Here is a 25,563-nt window from a genome sequence, read left to right on the forward strand (position 1 = left end):
GAGCTCCCTGCTTCGGTCTCCAAGTGTCCCGCTGCCCAGCTGGAGTGCACACCTTTCTGGGCGCCATGCTGTAGCTGGGCTCATAGCGGTCACGGCAGGCAGGAGCCAAAGCAGCACAAGACCTAACATCCGAAGAAAAAGAGACCATTTTGGACTGACTGGGGTGGCTTGAGTTGTTCTATCTAAGAATTGGTAACTTTCTCTGGGCTCCGGGGTGCTGGCTCTTCCTCCTCCTCCCCTCTGCACTCATGCAAAACAATGCCTACTTCAAGAAAGGAAGGCGGCACACGGGGCAGGGCGAAGGAGGTGCTGGGGACCCATGTGGGGTTCGAGGGTGATCAGGAACCGGCAGTGGCCGCCACTTCCTCAAGCGGGGCTGGGGGGGCATCCTACAGCTGGAGCTCCTGGCTGCTGCAGGCGTGCCCTGCAAGGTGGCAGTCCAGTCGGCTGGGGTACCATCCCCTTGGTCCGTCTGGGGCAGCCTAGGAGCCAGGGAGCTGGGAAGCCTTGTGGAGTGCTGGCCTTGTGAGTAACTGGGACCCCTATGCTTGGCTGCTGGCTAGAGGTGGAGTGAGGCAAAAGGCACTCCCCTTCTCTTGTGCAGGGGGTCCCTTGGATCTCGCTCTCCGGGGGTCTCCTGCGCAAGCACCTCGCCATCACAACTGGCTCATCTTACATGCTGGTGGGCTGCAGGGGGCTCCCCAGGGTGTCCCCGCTGCCAGCCTCCAACGCCTCGTGCACGGCCTCGCACCGCCACGCGGCTAGCACCCCACCTTCAGAAGCCAGACCGAAGGGGCATCACGTGGGCCCCGCCTTCCAGCTGATTGCACATGGGCTCTCTGCCCTCCCCTAGCAAAACACAGCCAGCCGGTGCAATAAACGCCGTGCTCAGCAGATGGGAATGTTCCTCCGTGAAAGGAGCTTTCTGGGCTTGCATTCTCCTCTCCTTTCCTCCATCGACTTCCTGCTCGTCCGCGGCCTGCCCATCCATCCCCCAGTGCCTTCTAAGGACTACAGAAAACACGTCCTCTCTCTCTTTCCTCGAGTCCTGGGCCAGCCATGGTGACCGGCAGGCTTGGCTGCACGGCGGCCACAGACTCCCTCGCCAGACCACACGTGCCAACGACGGGTGCAGGCCCGCCCTCCGGGGCCAGAAGCCAAGGCCCTATACTCCCGCCTCCCCCTGCCTTCGACCTTGCCCTCTGGCTCCTACCTTTCCCCACCCCTCAGGGCAAGATGGAACCAGCAGCCCGTGCTGACTAGTGACTCCTCCCGGGGCCCACGCCGTGCCAGAAGTCTCATCACCAAGGTTTCCCCGGTCAGGTTTCCAGCGCGGTGCAGACACGGAAAACCTCAGGTCGGGGGGAGCAGGAACCCTTAGACACTGGCCTGACTCCCCGTTGCCTGGAATTGTCACCACTGCTCAGGGCCACAGCAGTGTTCTCCTATCAGGAACGACGAATTCATGCTGGCTGCTGACCCCACTCCCAGGGCCCCTGGCTCCTGTCCATCTGTCCCCTGGCGAACAGGGCAGACCTGTGGACTCCCACAGCTGCTTGCTCTTCTCCTGCCATCTCTCAAGAGTCTACGGCGGGGCCACACCCACACGGGCCTCAGAACAGTAAGAGGCCGCCCTTACCGGGGCCTGCTCCAGGCCAGGCACAGCCCCAAGCCCTCACAACGACTTTCCTTAAGCCTCCTGGTCACCCTGTGCCTTTGCCACCCCAAGTGCAGCACCCCCTTCTACGGGGCAGATCTCGAGCTCCTGCGGGGTCCCCAGCAGACTCCTCGCACTCGGCTGAAGGGCTGCAGCTGACCTCCAAAGCCGGGCAGTGCGATGCCACTCTCGGCCCATCAGGCAAGCCCACCAAGAAACGTCTGCTAAAGCCGCCCGCGGGGCCTGGCGTCCCTCTCGGTGACTAATGGCGCCCGTGGGGAGGAGAGCTCAAGCCTCCACTCTATGTCTTCGCGCGGCCTGTGGGCAGGTGTACGTAAACTCTGCGGACCGGGGGACTCACACTTATTTCTCACAGTTCTGGAGGCCAGAAGTGCACGATCAAGGTGCAACATCTGGTGGTTTGGGGAGGGCCGACGGCCAGCGCACGGACAGCAGGAGGACACGGGTCCCGTTCACGAAATTCTGTCCTCACACACGCATCACCTTGCAAAGGCCCCGCCCCCGAGTACTGGGATCCCAACAGAAGAACCTGGGGGAGACTCAGGACGCGGTCTCCTGGAACACTTCCTTCCCTCCCCTTCGTGCGTCAGCCTCTCCGACACCGGCCGCAGACCTGCTACGCACGCACACCGAATAGCAGATTCTGACCCTGCTGCTGCCGTGAAGCAAATCTGGGCCCTCGGAGTCCACGACCTGAATTCAAGGTGGCTGTTCCGTCAGTGCTGTTACAGGCTTCCACACATGGACGGTAAAGACTGGAGGAGTTAGGGAACGGGTCAATTGCCCACGGGTGTGATGAGAGGCAAAAGCAGAATTTCAACTCTAGCTGTAGGTTTCCTCTGACCCTGACACGCACAGGCACAGGAACCGGAAGCCTTCAGTTCCCTGCATGGAGGCCAACTGCGTCCCCCAGCTGCACCACGCCGGCTCTGTAGGCCACAGTTTCGGACGTGGTGCAGGCAACTTGTGAAGGACAAGCCACAAGCCCACTTCTCCCACCACGTCCTCGGTTTCCTTCTGCATCCGGGGTCTCAAGGCCCCGTGTAAGGTCTGGGTGCCTCCGTTTGGGATCCCTGTGCGTGACCGTGCTCTGCGACAGACCGCGCTCCGAGCACGGCGGGGACTACGCTCAGGGAGGCCGGCCGCACGCGGGGGACGGAGCTGGGCAGATGAACCGAGGGCGAGAGAGGAATGGCCAGAACGAGCGTCCCCCACCGAAGCAAGATGACGACCGAGCAGGTCAGGGTACACGGTGACGCCTCAAGCGTGAACATCTGCGATGTCCCTTACTGGGGGTCATCTACTGGGTCCCCTACTGGGGGGGAACAAAAAATCATGACTGGAAACCAGGTGTCTTCAGAAACACGCGGGAATGTTCCAGGTCACCTCCGAAATGGGTCCTCCTACACGCTTAGAACTCACTGAGCAGTTTCGCTGGGCCATTTACGCTCGGCCTCACACCAACGGTTTCCTCATCCACCTGTTTTGAAGGCTTTCTTCCCGACTTCTGACCACCCCGCCTTCAACGGGGCAAGCGGGAGGGCCAGGTGCAGAGAATGTCAGACTGGTCCGGAGCGCTGGGGTCCGCCCTGACTTCCCACCGAGCGCCTGGCTCAGGCCATCTGGCCGGGCCTCTCTGTCCTGTTCTACCCTGTGGGGATACGGCGTATCAAGGAGTGGACGGGAGAACCGGCGTGAGAGCAGCAGGTGGGCATACATCCTTGAATCCGGGGAAGACCAGGAACTGGGGGAAACATTCCTTCTCCACTTTCCTCATCTGTACAGGGAGGACACTGGGGGAAACTGTCCCTCGGACACTTTGCCATCCTGACGCTCGCTCATCGTGGAACGGGGGCTGTCCACAGACCACGTGGGCAAGGCCCGCTTGAGCACTTTCTCTCAGGCCCTGGTCACCGGGGCTCTGCTGTGCACCAGTGAGGCGTGTGAGACGCCATCCTGGAAAACTGGCCCCTCGGGCTGGAGGCTTCTCCCCTGGGGCAGGCCCCACGGGACTCCGGAGCTAGGAGGCCTATGCACCGGCAGTCTGCTGGAGCGGTGGGGCTCCCGGGCCTCGCACCCCTTCAGCCTTCAACGTTTCTCTTCCATCCAAGGGGACAGCAGTGGGAACAAAGTACATCATGTCACCATGTGCCTGACGAAGACCGAGACAGGCGGGACTGCCCAGCGGCAGGTGTGAAGCCGTGAAAAAGGAGGGGAGTAAAGGCCTGGGGGCACCGCGATGGAAGACCTGTGTCAGGGCTCCACGCGGGCGTCCCCGGGTCTGACCCCGGCCAGCCCGGAGCCATCACTGAAGCAGCAGGATTTCTGAGCTGCGGCATGACCTGCGCCGGGCCGGATCCTTCTCTGCTGCCAGGAGCACGGTCCTGTGTGTCACAGAACGCCAAGCAGCACCTCTGGCTTCTCCCGGAGGGATGCCCGTGTCACCACCACTAGTCATGACCACACCTCTGGCTTCTCCCGGAGGGATGCCCGTGTCACCACCACTAGTCATGACCACACCTCTGGCTTCTCCCGGAGGGATGCCCGTGTCACCACCACTAGTCGTGACCACACCTCTGGCTTCTCCCGGAGGGGTGCCTGTGTCACCGGCACTAGTCGTGACCACCCCGAGTGGTCCAGATGCTGCCTACTCGACCCCGCCATGGCTGACTGCTGGGAGCCCAAACGAGACCCCTGAAGGACACGCAGAATCCTCACACTTCTGCTGGACTTATAAACACAATGCGGGAGGGAGGTACTTGCCCCTGAAGGCAAGCCAGCCTCTACGTGCACTTGGCCACAGACTTCGGGTAACACACGGTCACGGGAAACCACCCGAGAAGGTAGGAATACTTCCAAGGAGAAGTGTGTGATCACGACCCACTGGGAAAGGCTTAAAACAAACATGACATTTTATAGAAAACGTGGTGAGACCTTCCAGAGGGAAATCCTTTGTTTTCCTCAGGAGAGAGGAAAAGAGCCTGTACACGCATTTGTCTCACACAACGAGGCAATAAAAACAGATTTGAAACAAACCAAGTACATGTTCGCAGTTTCTTGCGAGGACCCCACCACTGGACCACACCTCTTCCACCACGGCCTGCACGGACCACGTCCACCAGGTGTACGACTGAACCGTTCTGCCCAGTTAATGCCGGCCTGATTCATCAGCAAAACCTGCTAAATTATCGCTCCGTGGCACTTCAAAATCCTGCTTATCTGGCAGAGGAAAGCAGACGTGTAATACTCAGGGCAGCCGTGAGGGTGGTTTTGCGTCTTCAGCTGAAACAAAGGCTGAGGGCACCAGCTGGGGCATCTTCCACAGAATCTTGACTACAGATTTCACAAACCTGCCCGCCTGAGTGCAGACAGCCGCCCGAAGCCAATGCACACGTTTAATTCTAACTGTCTAGATCAGGGGAAGGCGAAGGGAGGCCCACAGGCCAAGTGTGGCCCACTGCTTGTATGTGCAAATAAAGTTTTATCGGAACTGTGAGCAGGAAACGTCTACTGTCTCTGGGCCCCTCCGTCTGGGGGATTTTGCGACAGGAACACAAAGGCACAAGACGCTCTTCTACTCTGCCTGACGGCGTTGAGGATGACGACGGGAGGGACGTTTAGTGAGAGCCTCCATTATGTCATGCTGCAGCGCGCCGTATTTACACATCCTGCGGAAGACGCACAAAACCGTCACACTATCTTCCCTGATTCAGCACGTGGGGTCCGGGGTTCTCCTTCTCAAGAGCCATCAGGAGCCTGCAGGCCCGGGCAAGACCCCTCACCTGAGCCTGGAAGCCCCCCGTACCCGACCGTGAGCCAGGGCACCTCCCAGGGGCTCCCCGGGCGCCTCGGCTCACCTGCTTCCTGCTTCCCTAGAGGGACTCTGCTTATGCCGGTCTCCTGATCTAGAACAGGGGTTCCTGGTTGTCAAGGAAGGGCGAGTCTGTCCCCTTGGGGCAGATGCAATGTCTGCAGACATTTTTGGTTGTCACAGGCATGTGCTTGTGGGGGAGGGGATTCTACGGGCATCTAATAGGGACAGACCAGGGACGCTCAGCGTCCTACAGTGCAGAGAGTAGTGCCCCATAACAAAGAGGGTGCGGGCCCGCGTTTCCACAGTCAGAGGTCTGGAACGTCGGCTCCCGAATGGCCGTCTGTCACCACCGTGGACACCTGCTCCGTCGTCACGGTGGCGGCCAGGTGGCCTTCCTCCGTGAAGGCCCCTCTTGTCCTCGCGGGCGGGAATGATGGCCGTCGGTCCTGAGCTCCCGCAGGGCCCGGCGCTCGCCATCCTTCTTTCTGCACCTCCCCGCTCCCGAGAAGACAGAAGCTCCTTGAAGGGAGGAAGCCCATCTGCATTCCCTGCTTGACAGAGCATCCACCTCAGGGCAGCTGGGGCTGCGAAAGGAAACTCGAGGAAGGCCGAGAGGAACCGCGCAGGCTGGTGGGAGAAGAGGGCGGTAAGCAGCGGAACGACACCGACTCCTCGCTGTTTTCAGAATCAGAGACGTGATGGCAAAGGACAGGAATGAAGGATTTAGGCCCAACAGCATGCGAGAAGGAAAACCGGCTTTAAACAAATCCGACTGCCATACGAGTTCATAGTTCGATGACTGTTGGCCATACGTATACCTTCATTTTAGGACAATTTTGGTATTTGAGAATAAGAACAAAAGTAACAATAGTCAGTGAATATGTGCATTAGCCCTTTTCCTGAATTAGCTCAGAGTCGTAAGAACTGCATGTTACCGATGGGGAAACTGAGTCAGAGGGCAGTTAAGGGATTCCCCTAAGGGCACACAGCTCAGAAGTGGCCATCTGACTTCCCGAGTCCAAGCTCTTAATCCACACACAGGAGACTCCAGCAATGTGTTTAGAGACCTCTAAATGATTCAAAATGGAGCCTTTTTTAAAAAGAGGAAGACGATCATCTTACCAGTGACACCGTTTCTATTACATTTTTTGGCCAAGCAAGCTGCAAACAAGGTCTGCATTGCAAAAACGAGGCTGAATGCTTTCCGTGTTACACAGAGCAAATGAAGATAAATCCTATCTTCCAATAACACTCCCCTAAAGACGCCAGCGTTAGGAGTAGAGACCGCGATCGAAGAGAATCAGAAGCGGCAATGGAGGATTCAGGTTTCTCTCTGCTGACAAAGACACCAGCCGTCACTCAGCACTCCAAGGCCCGGGTTTGTCCCCATCTGCTTCCTTGGCTGCCTTTTCTGACAACAACTGTTAGGTGGAATTAAACAATTTCCAAGGTCCCTTCCAATCCTAAAATTCCATGCCACGGTTAAAAATGACCTCTGTGTGCCCTCAAACCGAAAGGAGTTTAATTTGGAGAGGTGCCTGAGGGGCCACACAGAGGCAGGGGTGCACACCATCGAAAGAACAGACGACTTAACGATTCCCAGAGACAGGGCCGTGGCGCCGCACGCAGGGCCAGACGCAGAGACGGAGGACGGAACTGGGCATGGCTTTGAGGAGGACACGGAGGGGCAGTAGCTAGGTGGGGATGTCCCTTAGTGGACAGAAGTGGAAATACACACTTTAGGGTCTGTCGCTGGAGGTCTGTAATCTAGTTCTGGCGCTCCGGCAGCAGCCATCCTCGTGAGGGAGAGAGCTGCACAGCCCTGGCCATCGTCGGTAGGGCCCTGGGGTTCCTGGGTTCCCAGTGCTCTGGTGGACGCCCTGCTCCGATCTCCCAGGCCCCGTGGACTGCTCATTTATGATGCAGCACTTCCTTTTGTTTCTTCATCGACGTTCCTGTAACGTCACGCTTCGTGACAGAGTCCGTGTTTCCTGGCTCGGCAAGGTCTCCACACCCGGGCTGCAGCTGCCTGGCCAGCGGCCCACCTACCTCTCCGCGGGGACAGCGGGGATTCAGAGTGGTGGGGCCGGGACAGGGGTCGGTCCAAATAAAGACTGGAGGGAGGCCAAGGCAAGAGCGTGGGAGCGGGGTCAGATAAATCAGAGCAAAACACACACACACACACACACACACACACACACACACACAGAGCTGCAAGCTGTCCACATGGAACACATACTACCCTCGTCCCCGGCAGCTAGTCTGCTGTGGGTTCACGTCTCCTTTTTGGAAGTGACAGATTTGTCTCACCACAGGATTACATTTTCTGCCCAAGAAGCAATTCTTGGCCTACGGAAATTCAACGTCTACCCGTGGTGAAAAGCATAAACTATGTGGAGAATGCTTTCTGATACTGCGCTCTCAGCCACTGCACACATGTGTATCAGCTTTATGATTCTTTATCTTAGAGGGAAAAAAAGTCCTCAAGACCCAGCCATCCCTTTCCCACCTAATTCTCTGACCTGTGGCCACAAAACGCGGAGTGCGGCGAGAACGTTTTTATGGGCTGCAGACCTGTTCTAGATGACCCGCCGTAACACGGAATCTGGTGTAAAATGGAACTGCCTTGGACGGCACCCAAAAGAAATACCAGAAGGACCTCGTTAAAATACGGTTTCACTTAGAACAGCTGGCCTGGACCCCAAGGGTGGCGGCTGAGTACAACGCGGGCCTCAGACTGTAGCAGACCGTGCACCCTGCCAAGATTTTAATATCCTCTCAACATGGGAAACGTCCAGGAGGGAAAGCATTAGTCAGGTTATAAGCCAAGGTTGCGACTTCCTCCTGAGCCAACAACTGGCCCTGGGAGAGGCGGCCTGGCGAGGGAGGCCGCTGTCTCTGCCCGGTTCGCGGACCCTGCGGCGCCCACACGCGAGGCACACACGTGCCACCTGCTGGCACCGGACCCCGCCACCAGCCTGAGCCCTCGCGGACTCGAGGTTCAGGGACAGGCAAACATGAGCCCCGAGGCCACGTGGCAGGTTCATCCCCGAGGGCGGCACTCTTAACAACTCAAGAGATGTACAAATGAACTTCTGAGCCTGGGAAAAACAGAGCGAGCAATCTGGAAGAAAGGAAATAACTCACAGACTGCTACACGTGATTCAACTGCCGTGCACACGGGGGGATGTCTTCCGGCCCCTTCCTCTGTGCCGATGAGTGTCTGCACGAATCCGTACAATCACACATTTCTGCGTCCCTACTTCTCGCGCGGACACAATACAGGCAGGTCCGCGGCTTGCTAAGGGTCTCGACAGCCAGCATTGCGGCGGACTGTCCTGTTCATCCTGTCCTCCTGCTACCCCCAGATGTAGTTTCAGAAGGAATCACGGCTTCCAAACGCACACGCCGAGTGTGTCCCCGTGCCGGCGACCTGCAGACAGCCCGGCTTCCCGGTACTTTCTCGTTGTTCCTCTCATTCCATGTCCTCCGACCCCCATGTCCCCCCGCCCCCACCCCCAGCAAACTGGCTCCTTCTCCCTGAACCCTCTGCTGCCTTTGCCGAGCCTCACGGCCTTCCTCAAGCCAGCTCCTTGATTTTGCTAGACATGGTCTTCCCCTCACCTTGCTTGCGAAATTCCAGCTCAGACGCCCCCTTTTCCCCTTGCCCTGTCGGGGGCGCTGGGCTCCCTCTGCACACCCGTCCAAGGTAATACATTCATCGGCCTCTGACAGGTGACCCTGGATGTCTGTGCTCCTCCCTAGGTGGGAAGAAGGAAGACTCCCCCCTCTCCACTGCCCTGTGCACCCCACGACCTAGGGCCATGCCACCAGGTGAAGGACACGCCCTCACGGGACTCCTGTTGAGGTGACGATGGTGACGGCTGGTGTGTTCTGGGACACTGAGGGCCCCCTGCTGGCACCCAAACCTGTCACAGCACCCCATATAGGTTTGCGTCACGCAGGAGCAAACATCTTAAAACTTCCGTTGTTTATTTTAGCGTGCACCATGGCGAACAGACCAGCACATCTCAGAACGGCTTCGAGCGAAGGAAGATATTAACAGGTATTAATAAAATGTGGCGACACGCTGCAGATGGGCCACTAAGAGCTGAGGCTGTTGTGACATGGGAGGGCCACAGAGGTCTGCCAAGGGAAACATGGGTTGTGGGTAAGGGAGGAAGGAATGCCCACATTCTGTTACACGTCTCGCACGGAGGCCTGCAAACTAGATCCTAGGTCATGGCTGCTTCCGTGCTTCAAAGAGGACACGGAGGGCTGGGACAGACACTCTGGTGTCTAAACGTGACGGTAAGTTCTCTGCGCCCCGCTCTCCAGGAGAGGCCTGGATTAGGCGGCAGGGCCAACAGGTTCCCAGAAAAGCATTTTTTGGATCCCTCCACTTGTTTTCTGAGGCCAACAGAGCCCAATACCCACACCTGACAAGGACATTCAAAAAGGAGCGCGACACCCCAGTTTCTCCCAGTTAGATAAATGCGAATACACCACCCACGGTATTAACCGACCACACTGGGTAATGTATAAAAAAGGAAAAAACATCCAGACCGAGCGGAGCCCGTTCCCGGAATGCAGGGTTTAACGCCAGAGAGCGACTCGATGACTGCACCACATCAACAGGATCGAGAAAGACTGTTTAAAAGAGGAAGATTCTGGAGCCCAACGGCCCGCTCTGGACCCTGGCTGCAGAACTTCCAGAGACGAGACGTGGGCACGTCGCCGCTGGCTCGGCGCCCGGGCTTTCCCGCCCGGACATGAAACACAGCCGCATCTGCTTCGGAGGGGGTGATGGCCTGACTTGCCAAGGACTTGGAATCATGCGTGGCATACAGTACAAGGAATGCTAGCTCTGCGACTACAACAAGGCCATGACAACAGGAACAGAGGCGACCCTGGCAGGACAGGAGAGATGCCTGCTGCTAGAGGAGTGGGTGAGAACGGGAAAGTGGGGGCAGCAGGAAGGACACTCTGGAAGATGATGGAACAGGAGAAGGTGATCCTCAGAGGGCGGGGCTGGTCAGCGGTCAGGACACGCCAGCAGCAGTATGTGCGAGCAGACTGAGGAAAGCCAGGAGCTGTTCACCCAAGAGCGCAGTCTGAAAGACAAAGTGGGGGCTGGGGTGGATCCCCAGGCTGGGCAGGGGTCAGTGGAGAGGTAGGTGGACTCCCAGGCTGGGCAGGGGTCAGTGGAGAGGTAGGTGGACTCCCAGGCTGGGCAGGGGTCAGTGGAGAGGTAGGTGGACTCCCAGGCTGGGCAGGGGTCAGTGGAGAGGTAGGTGGACCCCCAGGCTGGGCAGGGGTCAGTGGAGAGGTAGGTGGACTCCCAGGCTGGGCAGCGGGGAGTCAATGGAAACGCTGGCGTGGACCCCCAGGCTGGGGAAGGTCGCTGGAGAGGCTGGGGTAGACTCTGGGACACGGGAGAGAAGGGACAGGGCTGGGTCCCATGGTCCAGAGAACTTACTTGTCCGTCTGGAAGGAAAAATGGGAAAGGGAGGAAGCTGGCAGGAAATAAAATACAGGAGTGCAGGACACGAAGGTGACATCTGAGCTGTAGAGCTGTAGAGCACGAAGGCCTTCATGTCACCATGCGTGAACTCTGCAGACAGACACCAGAGCAAGATGCTGCTCCGCCTCAGCTGAGAGAGGAAACCGGAACCGCCCTAGACCTCCTCATGCTGTCCAAGGCACTCAAGTGGGAAGTGAGAACATACACCTCCCAGCACCTTCCACGGGGGTCTCCGGCTGTTTCGATGTTAACACCAGTGCGAACCGTTGGGCTGCGCGGAGCAAGGCCACATTTAGATGACTGTAACTGACCAACCATCGAGGCATGTTCATTCTAATTGCTTCTCCCCTCCAACGGACTGATAAACACGTGAGCGGCAAATCGTGACTCTCAGCATTTACACACAGACATGTTGCAACAGTGAACTCCGAGAAGCCGGTACGAAGTCGCCTGGGAACCCGGGTGGTCGTGGTGGCTCTGAACACGGGGGACACGAGAAACAGCAGTGTCAGCACTCCACGCGGCCACTCGACGGGGCTTTATCACCAAACCAGAACAGCGGTTCAGGACAAAAGCAGACTGGCTCTGAATGAAGAGGAGGAGCTCGTTTGCAACTAGCGCCACTTCAAGAGGGTCTGTAAGGGAACAATGCACGCGTGGGGCATGTCGGCTGGCGACGGCACCCCACGGACCGCACTGCGCAAAGGGAACATGGGTGTGCTTCTCTGCTGGAGGAGTGTGAACCAGTGATGCCACAGAGGGAGCGAGGGACGGTTTATTTTTCTCCAGAGCAAAGGAAGCGGCATCATGCACACCCTCCCGCTACTTACTCCACCCTACGTTTCTCGGGTATTTTTTCAGTTGAAGTACAACACACACACAAATGTGCAGACGGCAGATATACAACCACAGCCCAGATTTAAACTCGGGGCTGCGGCAGGGGCAATCACAGAGCTCCCCCAAGTTCCCCTTCTGTCCCCGCTCAGCGGATACTGCACGCCCTACAGGACGGACACCCACGCTTGGGTGGTTAGAGCACTGTCCGTGCTGCTTAGGGGAATGAAGGGCCGTCGTGGGTCTGCGGCGACGGTACACCTGTCCGCGTGTGCGTAGTTCCACCGGACCGGGCCTCATGCAGCCTACCTGCAGGGAGGCTCCGTTTTCTCCCTCCCCTTGGCTTTACGCAGACAGGCCCCCCCTCCAACATCACATCCGTTCCAGCGGCAGAACGTGAAGATGTGACAGCCACACACAACATGAAACAATCACCACGATCATGTTAGTTAAGACCTCCATCACCTCCCAGAGTTCTGGGTCATGCCACATCACATGTATCTGATGCGGCCAAGAACACCGACAATTCACTCTCTTAGCAACTTTCAAACAGACCGCACAGGACTGGAAACCGTAAAGTCAATGTGGGGACGCCTGGGTGGCTCCGTCGGTGAAGCCTCTGCCTTCAGCTTGGGTCATCATCTCAGGGTCCTGGGATCGACCTCCGTATGGGGCTCCCTGCTCAGTGGGGAGTCTGTTTCTCCCTCGCCGTCTGCCCCCTCCCCCGTCCATGGTTCCTCACTCTCAAATAAATGAAATCTTTACAAAAAAATAAAGTCAATGTGCTGTCCTTTATAATCTAGATCTTTCTGCTGTAATTGACTGAGAATAACCTCTCCTAAGCCCTGTGACTCCCCCTGGAGCGGATGGTAGAGTCTGGGGTGGTGTGGGGGAGTGCGGACGCCCCATCAGGAGCGCGCAGCTCCCACCCGCGGAGACTGGAAGGCCCTGCAGGACTGCAGCGATCCTTCCAGCGGACAGGAACATGGGCGCGTTGGCCACGTCTTCCTTACGTGTCACGTGACGGAACGAATGCTTTCCTTGATTACTTCTAAAGTAAAGGCGACCACGATCTCCAAGAAATGCCTCTCTCTTTAAACAGAGACACACATTAGCTATGGAGAAGAGCCAGCGCAGTCAAAACATATTTTTAGAGACTCAGCTGAACAGTAAGCCCTGAACTTCGGTTTAAATGAAGATAGCTGAGCCGTTTTAAAACGATTTCCCGAATCTGTGGAAACGTGTCTTGCATAAGAAGGCATTCCACGGTCCCGGGAAACACAGCGCAGCTGACTGGGTGATTTGTCTGCTGCTGGGATTACAGTGGGCAAAGCTGCGTCATCATTTTTGTAGACACAACTATTCACGAATATTAAGAGAAGTGCTCTTCTCCTGGTTATCCAACCTCCTAACCAGGAACCAAAAACACCAAAAAACAAAAACCAAAAAACAAAAAACAAAAAAACCCTATTTTATTATCTGCTGGAGAATGCTTTGGCAGACATCTACCTTCCTCGAGGGGAAAAAAAAATACCCTGGAAAATTTTAATAAAAACGAGGACTGCATTTTGCTCATCATTAAAGTCTATTTGAGTTCTGCAGCAAAAGGAATCAAAATAGAGCCCAGGAAGAGCAAGTGTGAAGAAAGAGATACCTATTAAAACCCCATTTACTAATAAAAACCAGCTGGAACGAAAGCATCCCGGAACTAAAGGCCGTGCATCCGGGGTCGTCCACCGGGGGCGAGTGCACGTTCAAGGGTCCATCTGGCAAGGCCCAGGACATCCCTGGTGGGGACAACACGGGGTGGGGGGATGTTGCTGGCATTCAGTGGACAGAGGCCAGGGAGCCGCTCAAGACCCTCTAACACTGGACAGAGACGGAGCTGGCCCCCCGTGTCAAGAGTGTGGACCGCCGTGAAGGGGCTGAAAGCCTCTGGGTAATGTGTGACGTGTGGTCAGAGTACCTGAGGAGGTCAAGACCCTCAGATCTGCCCACCTCTCTTAGGCGGACCACAGATGCATTACAAAATCCTTTGAGCTCAAGTTCCTAAGAGAGTGGGGTTTTTCCCTTGCCCCTCCCCCCATTCTATATTATTTCAAGGATTTTATTTGGACATAATCTCTACAGCCACCATGGGGCTCAAACTCACAACCCCAAGATCTAGAGTCCCACGCTCCACCGACTGAACCAGCCAGACACCCCCCAAGGAAGTATTTCAAAAACCCTTTAAGACTCGCTTAAAAAGAAGGGGGAAGGAGCCCTGCAGACCACACGTTTACCCCTTATTCCACCCCTCCTGGCCTGCACGCAGCCTGGGGGTCTGTGGCCCCAGGCACAGGCAGCCTTCCTTCTCCTGGGAATTCCCAAGGCGGCGGCGGCGGCAGCAGCGGCGGCAGCAGCACACAATGTCCACCTGCGCTTGCCCACCTTCGCGGGGAGGCTACGCGCCCAGCTCTCGAGGCGACACGTGCTGCTCACCTCCCCGCCGTTCCTCACTCTTCTCCTGTTTCCAGGCAGCTCAGAAGGTCTGCGTGACCAAACGTTTTCCAAGGGGCACGCCGGTTACTCGAATCCATGACACAAAAGAACGTCCCCGTCAAATCCCGGGCCCACAGGATGCCGAATGACCTGCAAAATTCACTTAAGACGTCTGGACGGTCTTTGTGTTACTGACCCACACACAAAACTGCAGTAATGGAAGTGCAAAATAGTGTTTGGGGTTTCTATTTTGTAATTAGGGAATTATTACGGATTCGTCACTGACAGGTTAGGACTGCAAACCCTCTGACCTGCGTGCGTGCCTGTGGGCGTGTGCGTGCGTCTAACCCACACGTGTATAATTTCATCGTATGCATCCGCACGCCATGATCATCGCCACGGTCCAGACACAGAGCTCTTCCATCGGCACGGAAGAACTCCCCCAAACAAGCCCTCTGCACTTAGAGCCACCCAACCCCAGCGGCCCTGCCTCCGGTCTTATCACTGTAAGTTCAGCAGGAGGGACCGTCCAGGATGCGGCGTTCTGACACCGGCCTGTGGGAGCTGGCACAATTCTCCGGAGACCCTTTCTGAGCACACAGGTCAGGGGTGCAAATGCCCGCCATGTCTCTCCAGAACTCTGTCATCTGCCCAAAGAGAAACTCTGTCCCCACCCAACACTAAGCCTCTGTCCCACCCGCTGAGCCCCCAGTAACCTCTGTGCTTTCTCGAGCTCCCGGGACGGGGTCCCACATGGCCCTCGTGCTCAGCGGAGCCCGCTGCTCCTGTCCCGCTCACGCTCTCCCTCACTCTCGCTCACTTGCCCAAGTAAATAAAATCTTTCAAAAAACTCAATTAGATTAAAAAGTACCGTTGCAAAGGCCCTACATCACCTGGTGGTGTACCTGAGGAGAGCTCTGTACCCTCATACTGTTTGAGGAAAGAGCCAGGCATCTGCTGAGGGTGCCCCTTCCCCCCCAGGAAAGAGGAGACCCGCTCCCTCAGCCCCGCTCCACCCTTCAGGGGCCTTGGCTGGTTCCCCCAGCACAGCCCGGCTCTCTCGCTTAACCCAACAGGCTCCTTCCTCAACCTGGCCCCAGGAAGCCGCTGTGCACACAGGCCCGATTTTGAAACGGCTCCATAATCTTTCCAGAAAGTAAAAGCTCTCTGTGTGTTTAGAACGGAATGACCTTTAGTTGTCCTGGGGCTTGCTGTGGAGACAAAATGCCGCCTAAGCCTCACTAACCACACTGACCTCGTGCATCCTGGGACATCAGGGCATGAAAGGGTGCTTGGGGCAGCCGGCAAGGAAATCTACCTCTGTCTTGGCCTAGAAGCCCCACAAAACGAATGAGAAATGGCAACTAAGTGCTGCTATAAAGCTGGAAACTCCAAGCACTGGTATTTCACTGTCCTCCTTGGATGACATGTAATCTAGAACAATCCAAGGACAACATGTAATACGGAACTATGTGTACATTACGTAAATCCAAGGAAACATGCCCAATTCTACGTAGTGAGTCAACACGTGTGTAGACATGGATCTTTCAGAAAACAGACCCCGTCTAACAGGCAGATTTTCACTTTAGAGAACAGCCAGCGCTTCTCTGTGAATAATGAACGCATGGTGACATTAACAGGAATGATAAACGGGTTTAATAAATTGGTCTCTTGACGACAAATCATGACAGATCAGAGAAGCAGCTCTCTGTTCAAGGAGTTCTCAATCACACTTGGAACCCTTCCCAACGAAGAATGAAGTTCATCAGCCTGGCGATTTCTGAGATAGGATAAATCAGGTTTTCCCATGATAAACTCCTTTTACTACCTGAAATCTTTGAAATGACAGCCCTCAGGCCGCACAGCCTGGTAACACACCCACCACCCGACAAAACATTCCTCACAGGTGTTTTCTTTGTCGCCAGCAGAAACAGCAACTATCGTCCCAGGGTTCCGTGAAGCCTCTGCCTCCTCTTCAGGGGCTGTGGCGCTCAGTCCCAAAACCCGAGGTGGGGCGAGGCCCGAGTCCCGCAGTGCGTGAGCAGGGCAGCGGGCAATCTCTCCGCAGCCGCCCTGCGGAGGGGGGCCGGGCTGCGGGAACCGGTTCTCGGCCCGGAAGCCCACGCAGAGGGACGTGCGGCCAGTCCTGGTGCCCCGTCGTGTCCCCGGGCTGCGGAGCGAGGAGGCAGGCTGCGTCTGTGGCCGCTCCATCACTCGGCAGCTCTGGACGGAAGTCCGCGGTGGAAGCCGTGACCCCGGACAGGTCGTGAAGGCTAATTTTAAACCCGAAGAGGAAGCGGAAAGCGTCACCAGTATCCTGCTGACCTGCCTGCCGGCTGCCGTTCTTCCAGCCCCTTCCCAACGCAGCCCCGCGACATGGGCACAGTCAGCGCTGCTCCCGCAGTCCCAACAAACCCCCTGCCCTCTCTCACGGGCCTCGCGGCCCGGATGCACGGAGAAGCCTGCAGTGGCTTCTGAGAGAAGCCCATGCTGACCACGCCGGCCAGCAACCCCACGCCCAGATGCTTCCCCAGGAGCAAAGGAAGCCTACGCTCCCATGGAAACACTGTTCGCCGATGTCTGCAACAGCCGTAGCCGTGATCGTCAAAACCCGGAAACAACCCCGACGTTTTTCAACAGGAGAACCGACACGTCCACGGCTACGCACTCCTGAAACGGAACAGGACGCGGCGACGGAGAACCGGCTGCGGGCGCCTCTGACAGCGTGAAGGCCTCTCCAGCTCACGGCGCTGAACGAGAGCCCGCGGAGAAACAGTCCGGTCACCGCGTAACCACTGTGGAAAATCCGGCTCCAACCCCCCGGCCCGTCTCTCGTCTCCAGTCGCGACCGTGACCACGACCCAACTGCACGGACCCTCTTTCCCCCCAGCAGACACGGACTGGCCTGGCTGACGCGACGAGGCACAGACACTCCCCTCCCTGAGAAACCCGCCAAAGCCGAGCATTTAGGCTCCTTCACCAGCAGAGTCTGGGCAACCCCAGGCGGCCGCCCTCCCCGCTGGTGGCAGGGCCGCCTTCCAGCAGCGCCCCGTGCCCACGGACTCCCTCGCCAGCTGGGTCTGGGAGAACTCTCCCTTGCAGTCTGGCTCTGGGGACGAAGGCCCGGAGGAAACACTCGGACTCACAGAGACTCACGGATGCTCTCCCTTCTTCACGCGGAGCTGGAGGGGGTGTCCGCCCCCCGCTACGTTCAGAGAAAAGCAGGACAAGCAACCGGTCACTCCCCCAGTCTTTGCAGGAGCTGCTCACACCAGCCCGTGCAGGCTGCAGCCCGGTCCTCCGCCTTGCTCCCTGCGATGGTGCGGTGGGCCGAAGGGGGAAGGGGTGCGCGCCATAAGGCAGAAGCCAGCCAAGCCTTAGCCCTCGAGGCTGGACTGCCACAGCTCCGAAGCAGGCCGGCTCGGCCGCTCTGGTGCCGGAGCCGGCGCTTCCACGTTCCTTCCGCCTCACTGCCAAGCCTCGCTCACCGACCGGCAGTGTCTTCTTCCAGAACGCCGTGACGCCAGGACCGCGCGGGCTCACAGTCCATGGCAGTCGGCAAGCGCGTGTAGGGGCAAGGCCCCGGCCGGCTCCACACAACTAACAACGGTCCCAAAAGAAACGCCTTCCTTGCAGGCTGCGGGGCTCACGTCTGGGTGTACTATCTACTGCCGCGCTTCCGGGGGAGGGAGGGCCAGAGAAGAACCTACAATGACATCGAAGCTGCCACTCGGGGGCAGAGTAAGGGAGCAAACCCACTTTTGAGGCTCGTTTCCCCAGTCTGTAGACGGGTGACCTGGATTCTCCCACCTGGGAAGGTGTCCTCTTCAACACACGGCTTGCCACTCTCGAGGAGAGAAAGGTTCCTGTGGGGACTCCCGGCATCCGCATCCGCACCGACAGCGGATATGGGAACGGGACGAGGATGGAAGGTGCTGGAGACAGGACGGCCAGGGATGGCATCTGTGGCCCAGCACAGAGAAGGCAGGCTCTTGCCTCTAGCTCAGGTGGCCAGACCAGGAACACCCGGGGTTCTAGGGAACTTGCTCCTCACTGCCCACGAGCAGATGGGCGGGAACTTTCTGGGGCTGTCCCCGACTGCCAAAGCAAAGAGCACATGGACCAGAGAACGAGCTGAGGCCATCCCCAGCCCACCGCCCCCTCCGTCCGTCCCTGCTTCCCTCCTCCGCACCACACAAGGCATACGGATGGGGCCTGCTGCACAGGCCTTGCCAACAGAGAACCTCCTGCTGCCTTCTGGCAGAGAAAGCCAGATGGGGAGGCGCTGAAGAATGAGTCACCTACGGGGACACTGGGCTTATTTCCGATGAGCGGCTGTGCGTATGCGGGGGAGAGCAGAGATGCCTGCAGGGGAGGCGGCCGGAGGAATGTGTGTCTTCCCCACAGCCCCCAACCCCCCAACCCCCGGAGCGAGAAAGGAGACACGGACAGGCTGAGAAGATGCTCTTGGCACTGGGCGGGCGCTCAAGAGAGATGTGCCAAACTAAAGGTTTGAGAAAAACACAGACAATGACCCCCAAAAGACCTCTTGGTATTTCTCCACCTGCTCTGGAACACGTCCTCGTGGGGGCCTCCAGTCCACTCTAGGACTCACGCGCTCCTCAGAGGAAAGGGGAGGCCTGGCTTTCTGGAAGATGCACGCCACACGTGTATGAAAGGACTTGGACCGACGGGACCGGAGTTCACACACAGAAAACCCACACCAGTGAAATCCTATCCTCCTGTCCCCAGACTCCCCTCTTCAGCGGCCTGGTGACAGAGGAGCCAAGCGTCAACAAACAGGACAAAAGGAAGCGTGGCCTTTCTGGGGGAGGGATGGTCTCCGTTTTTATTCAAAGAGGACAGCAGTGCCCTTGCCCTGGGCCTCAAGCCCCAGGGACCGCCCCCCGCCCCACACCCTCCTCCCAGGCCAGGCACACAGTTTTCACATCACTTATTTATCCTGATGTTCAGCTTGTGAGTTCCGACCGCATTCTGACCGTGTTTTTGCCTCCATCCTATCTCCGTACTGAAGGGTGTACACAGAAAGGGCTCTCGAATTCAATGCTCAAAGTCCACAGGACGGCGGGCAGTTCCCCCGACTCCTCAGGGTGAGTGACAGGTGCCCGTGACTCCCCAGATCCACAGGGCTGGGGTCCATATACATTTTATCAATTTCTCTCATACTATGTCGGGCAACAGCTGATCCGAGTGACCTAATATATACGGAGGAAGAATGCACACTTCCCATGAAAAATGCTGCCTGGGGTCCCCAGGGACAGAGAACCAGGATCCGACGGGGAGACGTGTTTGTCTGTAACACACCACATGTCCAGTGCTCATGACTTTGGCCCAGGATAACCACTGTATTTTTTTATTTGCAGGGAAGGAGAGGCTCCAGTGGGGTCCAGAACTTGTTCAAGGGTCTGAGTCTGAGCTGTGAGGTCTGGACGGAACACCTGCCCTGCTCAGCCTTCCAGGCTGACTCTGGAAGAGCCCAGACCCAGGGACTCACAAGCTGGTTTCCCCTCAGTCTTGTCCGTGTGCCTCTGGAAGGTAGAAAGGCCCAGGAACTGGTTCCCTTCTTGAAAAATCAAGTTGCAGAACATAAACAATAGGATACCAAGCGTAGGAAGTTTAAATAACGCACAAGGCCACTGGCTGTGGGTTGATCTGTGTCCTGCCCCAAATCCCTAAGTCCTAGGCCCCCGGCACAGCTCAGAAAGTGGCTTCATTTGGAAACGGGGTCTCAGTGCAGATCTAATGCGTTAAGACCAGGTTATACCAGAGTCTGGTGAGGCTTAATCCAGGAGGAGAAACGGGACACGCTGGGACAGAGGTAGAAGCAGACGCACCCGGGGAGGAGGCCGCGTGCAATGAGGACTGACACAGGCGTGATGCCGCCGCCAAGGAACAGCAGAGACGATGGGCGACATACCCGAAGCCGGGAGACAGGCACGGGACAGACCCCTTCTTGGCCTCAGAAGCCACTCACACGGCCCACACCCGGAATCTGGGCATCCGTCCTCCCGCACGGTGGGACAAGCCATCTCCATCTGGGCTGCCCGGTCTGCCTACTTTGTTACAGTGCCGCGGGGAACTAACACGCCAGGGCCTGCCCGGCTCAGGAAGACACCGTGTGCGCATAAGTATGTGGGGACAACAAGCGCCAAACCCGGGCAGGCGGTCAGCACTGGAAAGAGGCGATGGCACCGCAGAGTCGAACATGGGCGTCCCACGGGCGCTGGAAGTGGGGTAGTTCTCAGTGTGGGCGGGTAGGTGGTGACAACCATGATTCTCATCAATGTCATTTTGTGCGTCTCAAAAGAAAAATTTTAAAGCTTTCCAAGTTTAAAGACAATATTCACTTTAGAAATTAATTAAAAATCTAACAACGTTCATTCGAAAAGAACTCAGAGTCTTGCGAATTTAAGAAAGCACCCACACGCAGTCCATTCAACTTTGTGGAGGCCACACCGTGGGGGGCAGCTGTGACACGGTCTAACGCACAAATCCGGGCTCGCAGGCGTCCAAGGACTCCTCAGAGGGCTGCTGCTGTCCTGTGACAAAGCCGGGCCAGACCCTGCACCTCAGGCTCTTGTCAGCCCCCTCCCCCGGCCCCTGAGGGTGCCAGCGGCTACTCACAAGGTCCATAACGTTGGCCGAGAGCACAGGTCTGGCCTGTACCTTGCTTACTATAAAGTGACATCTTGGTCATAATCAGAAGTGTTGGAGGAGACCAGAACTACTGCTATATTTCAGGAAACGGCCATGGGCCCATGGTGGGGTGTGGTTTAGGAGCTCAAAAAATCCGTGATCTTCAGTCCGAGAGGCTCGCATAAACACGACACCACGAAGACACACCAGCCCCTCCGTTAACGCCCTTTCCATGTTTTTCCCAACTGCTCTTGACCTTAACTGCCATCTGACCTCATCTGGGCAGAGAGAGATCAAGGGAAGAAAGAACACACGCCCCATCCCACCCCAGGAGCAGGGCAGCCCCAGAACCTTCTCCCCTCCAGCTCTCTTAGTGAGAATGCCGTGTGCTCTTCTTCTCTAGCCTGGCTTTTCGATCCATGGTGGCTGCTTCCGCACGCACCACGCTGCAGGTGCGTTTGCTACTAACCGAAACCCAAGCCTCTTACCTGACTCCTGGAGATAGCGATACACCAGGAAGTTCACCTCGTCACTGGTTATGCTCATCTTAGCCTCACCTCGCGGCGATGAGGTCTGTCGGATGCGGGAGCCACCCTCTGTGAGACGACAAGAAAAAGTGGGAAGACAGTTTTGAAACACTGCATGTATTCTGCATTTTTTTTTTTTTCTGAGAACGACTGAAAAAAATCGTAACCATGATCGTATAACCATGAAAGTATTCATAATTTTGTTAATACGTACATATATATGCATTTTTTTTCATGTATATAAAAATAGATCCAGGAGAAAATTTCAAAAAAATAAAAAGAGGTGGGGCACCTGGGTGGCTGAGTGGATTAAGCCACTGCCTTTGGCTCGGGTCATGATCTCGGGATCCTGGGATCGAGCCCCGCATCGGGCTCTCTGCTCAGTAGGGAGCCTGCTTCCCCTTCTCTCTCTGCCTGACTCTCTGCCTGCCTGTGATCTCTCTCTGTCAAATAAATAAATAAAATCTTTTTTAAAATAAATAAATAAATAAATAAAAAGAGGAAAAGGCACTGGTGTATTTTCCAAGACTGAGACAGGGTCAAGGATAAGCCGCACAAATGACAAATTCAGGAACAGAAAACGAAAACCCAACCTTCTATTCAACAAAAATCACAGAGGCACTGGATGACCACATACTTGGTAACGAGCACGAACGAACCCCGAGGTGCACTCTGACGGGCTCGGGAGGGCATGACACGAAGCACTTGCCCAGACGGAGAAGATTCAGGAGTAGACCAGAGGTCACGTCGACACCGCTAGGGCAGGTGATTACATGGACCAGACCGCACGTGCTGTTCTGGAAGATGATGAATTTTCCTACCTCTCACTTATGAAGTTTCAACGATACACCTGATGGTCACTGTACCTATAGGCTGCAGGCAGCACTGAGGAGGAAAACCCACGAGGGAGAAGAGTACACGTCACCTTGACATCATTTCCACAAAGAAGCCAGGTCTCAGAGGGATGGAGCACGGACAAGGAGCAACCGAAGAGAGAAGCTGGTTTTCTCCCCAACGATCCTGGTAGCGTGTGAGCAAGCGAGCCCGGAGAGGAGAGACGCCGACCACGCGGCAGAGCTCTTCTCAGATCACTCACGCCAAGACGAGCCAAAGCCAAGAAAGGCCAGGACCCCTTTCAGGGAGGTCACCAAGCCCAAACGTCCCTGGCTGTTGCGGAACGGTCTTCACGGGCCACACCATACACTTGCAGTGTATGAAATTTCATGCATTTCCACATCATACATTTTACTGCTGCCAAAACGTTTAATATTAAATGAGTACTAACTTTGTGCTTATTGAGAATAAAGATGAAAGGGCAAGGAAGACCTTCAAGGATGCACCCTAAAGGCTGCTGTAAGGGACATACGCAGGAGCCCCACCCTGCTAAGAGCCCCTTCCCACGTGTGGGCAATACCTGGGACTCACTTCTACCCCCGCAGAACACATCAAAGGACAGGGATGTCACTCTACTCCTTAGGTTATGTCCTACTGCAAAGGTGACCACATGTCATTCTCCTAACTCTTGTTATAGCATGTAAGACTCTTTCTTAGTGTCCTGGAGAGAGACACTCCACTGTGGGCTTCGAAGATGAAGGCTGTCATCGTGTGAACTGCCCACAGGTCTGGGGCTGCAGGGAGCTCTCTGTACGTCAGTCCTACAAGCACTGTGTAGAGCCCTTGGTCTCGGCCGAGTGAGGGTACAATGTGCAGACGCCCATCTAGGAAATGGGAAGCAGATCCTCACCAGACACCACACTGGCCAGCGCCTTGATCTCAGACTTCCAGCCTCCAGAGTTGTAAGAAGGACACGTCTATTGGTGAATATGCCCGGTCCGTGCTGTGCTGTCACAGCAGCCTGAAATGCCTCAGACACCACCCCTCGCTCTGCTCTCCGTATTCGCTCATGTGGGGTGCTTGGGGAGAAGGAAAATCTGACAGGCTCTTCGTGTCGGCACTTCTGACGCTGGGGGCCAGATGATCCTCGGTTCTGGGGCTGCCCGGGCACTGGCGGACGCTGGGCAGCCTCCCTGCCACAGTCTCCCTGGCCTCCCCTCATCAGAGGCCAGCACCACCTTGCGCACCGCCTGGAGTTGTGACGATCGAAAACGTCTCCAGATGTCGCCAAGTGTTCCGAATTGTAAAACTGCTGCTGGTTTTTCTCTAGAGAAGAGAAAAATCAGCCTTCTGCGTCTGACAGGAACCGCATTTACAGAGATGTGGGTTAAGGTGGGGTCGTCTGGCAGGTGATGCTTAATGACACAGCCACGCAAGCCGTCGCTGAAAACGCACCACGGGAGGTGGGCTTTTTCACAGAGCCTATGGAAACTTCTTTCCACAAAGCTGTCAGGAGTTTCATTAGAAAATAAAGTCCGGATTTCTTCTCTCAGCCTCCACATTTTTTTTTGCTTTTGATTTTGGTTTCTTTTGTTTGTTTTAAAAGATTTTATTCATTAATTTGGGACAGAGAGAGAGCAAGAGCATGAGAGGGGAAAAGGGCAGAGGGAGAAGCAGACTGCCCGCGGAGCTGGGAGCCCGAAGTGGGACTCGATCCCAGGATCATGACCTGAGCCGAAGGTAGTTCCTGAACCCTGGGGCCCTCTGTTTTGTTTTCTGAGAAGACACCGTCCCAGCACCCCAAGAGCCTGGTTCTTACTCGCCACCCACAAGAACGTGTCACGAACAGGTGTGTGCACGCATGTTCACGAAGGACTCTGGAGCAGGAGATGACCACATCCTCGAGACACCAGGGGCTGTGGGCCAGTTTGGTTAGGCTGATGCTCCTCCTTTCCTTTACACACCCTCTTTTATCCCAAGCAGGAAAACTACTACATCAGATCTGGCTCTCCCGCTTTCTGATCGTGGACTGACTTTCTCTCTAAATTTATAAGTCAGCATAAGCTTTTGCCAACACAGTGTTACCTTTTTTTTTTTTTTTTAATTTATTTGACAGAGATCACAAGTAGGCAGAGAGGCAGGCAGAGAGAGGAGGAAGCAGGCTCCCCGCCAAGCAGAGAGCCTGATAAGGGGCTCGATCCCAGGACCCTGGGATCATGATCCAAGCCAAAGGCAGAGGCTCCAAACCACTGAGCCACCGAGGCACCCCACAGTGTTACCTTTTTAAAGGCTTTTTGATGTGTAAGCATCAGAGAGAAAAACACAGAAACCAGCCGCGGCCTGCAAGAGAGCCATGTGAAGTGTCGTCTGGACAACAAGCCTTGTCCTGCTGTCCCGACTCTTGTCCCTCAGCTGTGCGGTTCAATTTCTGCAGACGCGGTAAGTGGATCGCACCTCCCCCACAGCTGAGTAATGTCTTCACTAGTTTTTACGCGGCCTCTTCTTTTACAACCTAATTCCAGGGGAGTTTGGCCGGCTCAGTCTGTGGAGCGTCCGACTCTTGATTTTGCTCCAGTCTTCACCTCAGGGTCGTGAGATCGAGCCCCACGTGCGGCTCGTGCTCCTCAGAGAGTCTGTTTCAGCCTCTCCCTTTCTCTCCCTGGTCCCTCCTCACGCACACATGCGCAAGTGCTCCCTCTAAAAATATAAATAAATCTTTTAGAAAAATAATAAAGGGACGCCTGGGTGGCTCAGTTGGTTAAAGCACCTGCCTCCCGCAGGTCATGATCCCGGGATCTTTGGATGGAGCCCCGCATCGGGCTCCCTGCTCAGCGGGGAGTAAGTCCACTTCTCTCCCTCGGCCCCTGCTTGTGCTCTCTCTTGCTGTCTCAAAAAAAATAAAATCTTTAAAAAATAAGTAAGTAAAAAAATAATAAAACTTAGCTGCAAAAACAAAAACAAAAACTAGCTAGGGAAGTACAACATACATACAGATTTTCAGGCTGTCTCAATACAGACATGAGAACAGTCTTTGAACGGACTGTCAATCTTACAGCACTAATTCGTCCACTTTAACTCCTTGGGTTGGCTGGTTTAAGACTGTACATATTTATCTGAGAGAGAGAGAGCATGAGCAGGGGTGGGGGGCAGGGGGGAAGCAGGCCCCTCACCGAGCAGGGGGCCCGATGCGGGGCTCGATCCCAGGGCCCCAGGA

The 25,563-nt window shown here is 56.1% G+C and overlaps 1 protein-coding gene across 2 annotated transcripts in view; it reads right to left on the reverse strand.

The window, feature by feature from the left end:
• Nucleotides 1-25,563, reverse strand: part of TBL1X (transducin beta like 1 X-linked) — a 203,226-nt gene that overhangs the window by 23,408 nt on the left and 154,255 nt on the right. For both annotated transcript variants that reach the window (XM_082717129.1, XM_082717128.1), the window contains exon 4: nt 21,477-21,584. In XM_082717129.1, the coding sequence (XP_082573255.1) occupies nt 21,477-21,534 (58 nt within the window). In that variant the 5' untranslated portion in view covers nt 21,535-21,584. The remainder of the gene's footprint in view (nt 1-21,476; nt 21,585-25,563) is intronic.

The sequence above is a fragment of the Mustela nivalis genome (assembly GCF_964662115.1).
Source record: "Mustela nivalis genome assembly, chromosome: X".
NCBI lineage: Eukaryota > Metazoa > Chordata > Mammalia > Carnivora > Mustelidae > Mustela > Mustela nivalis.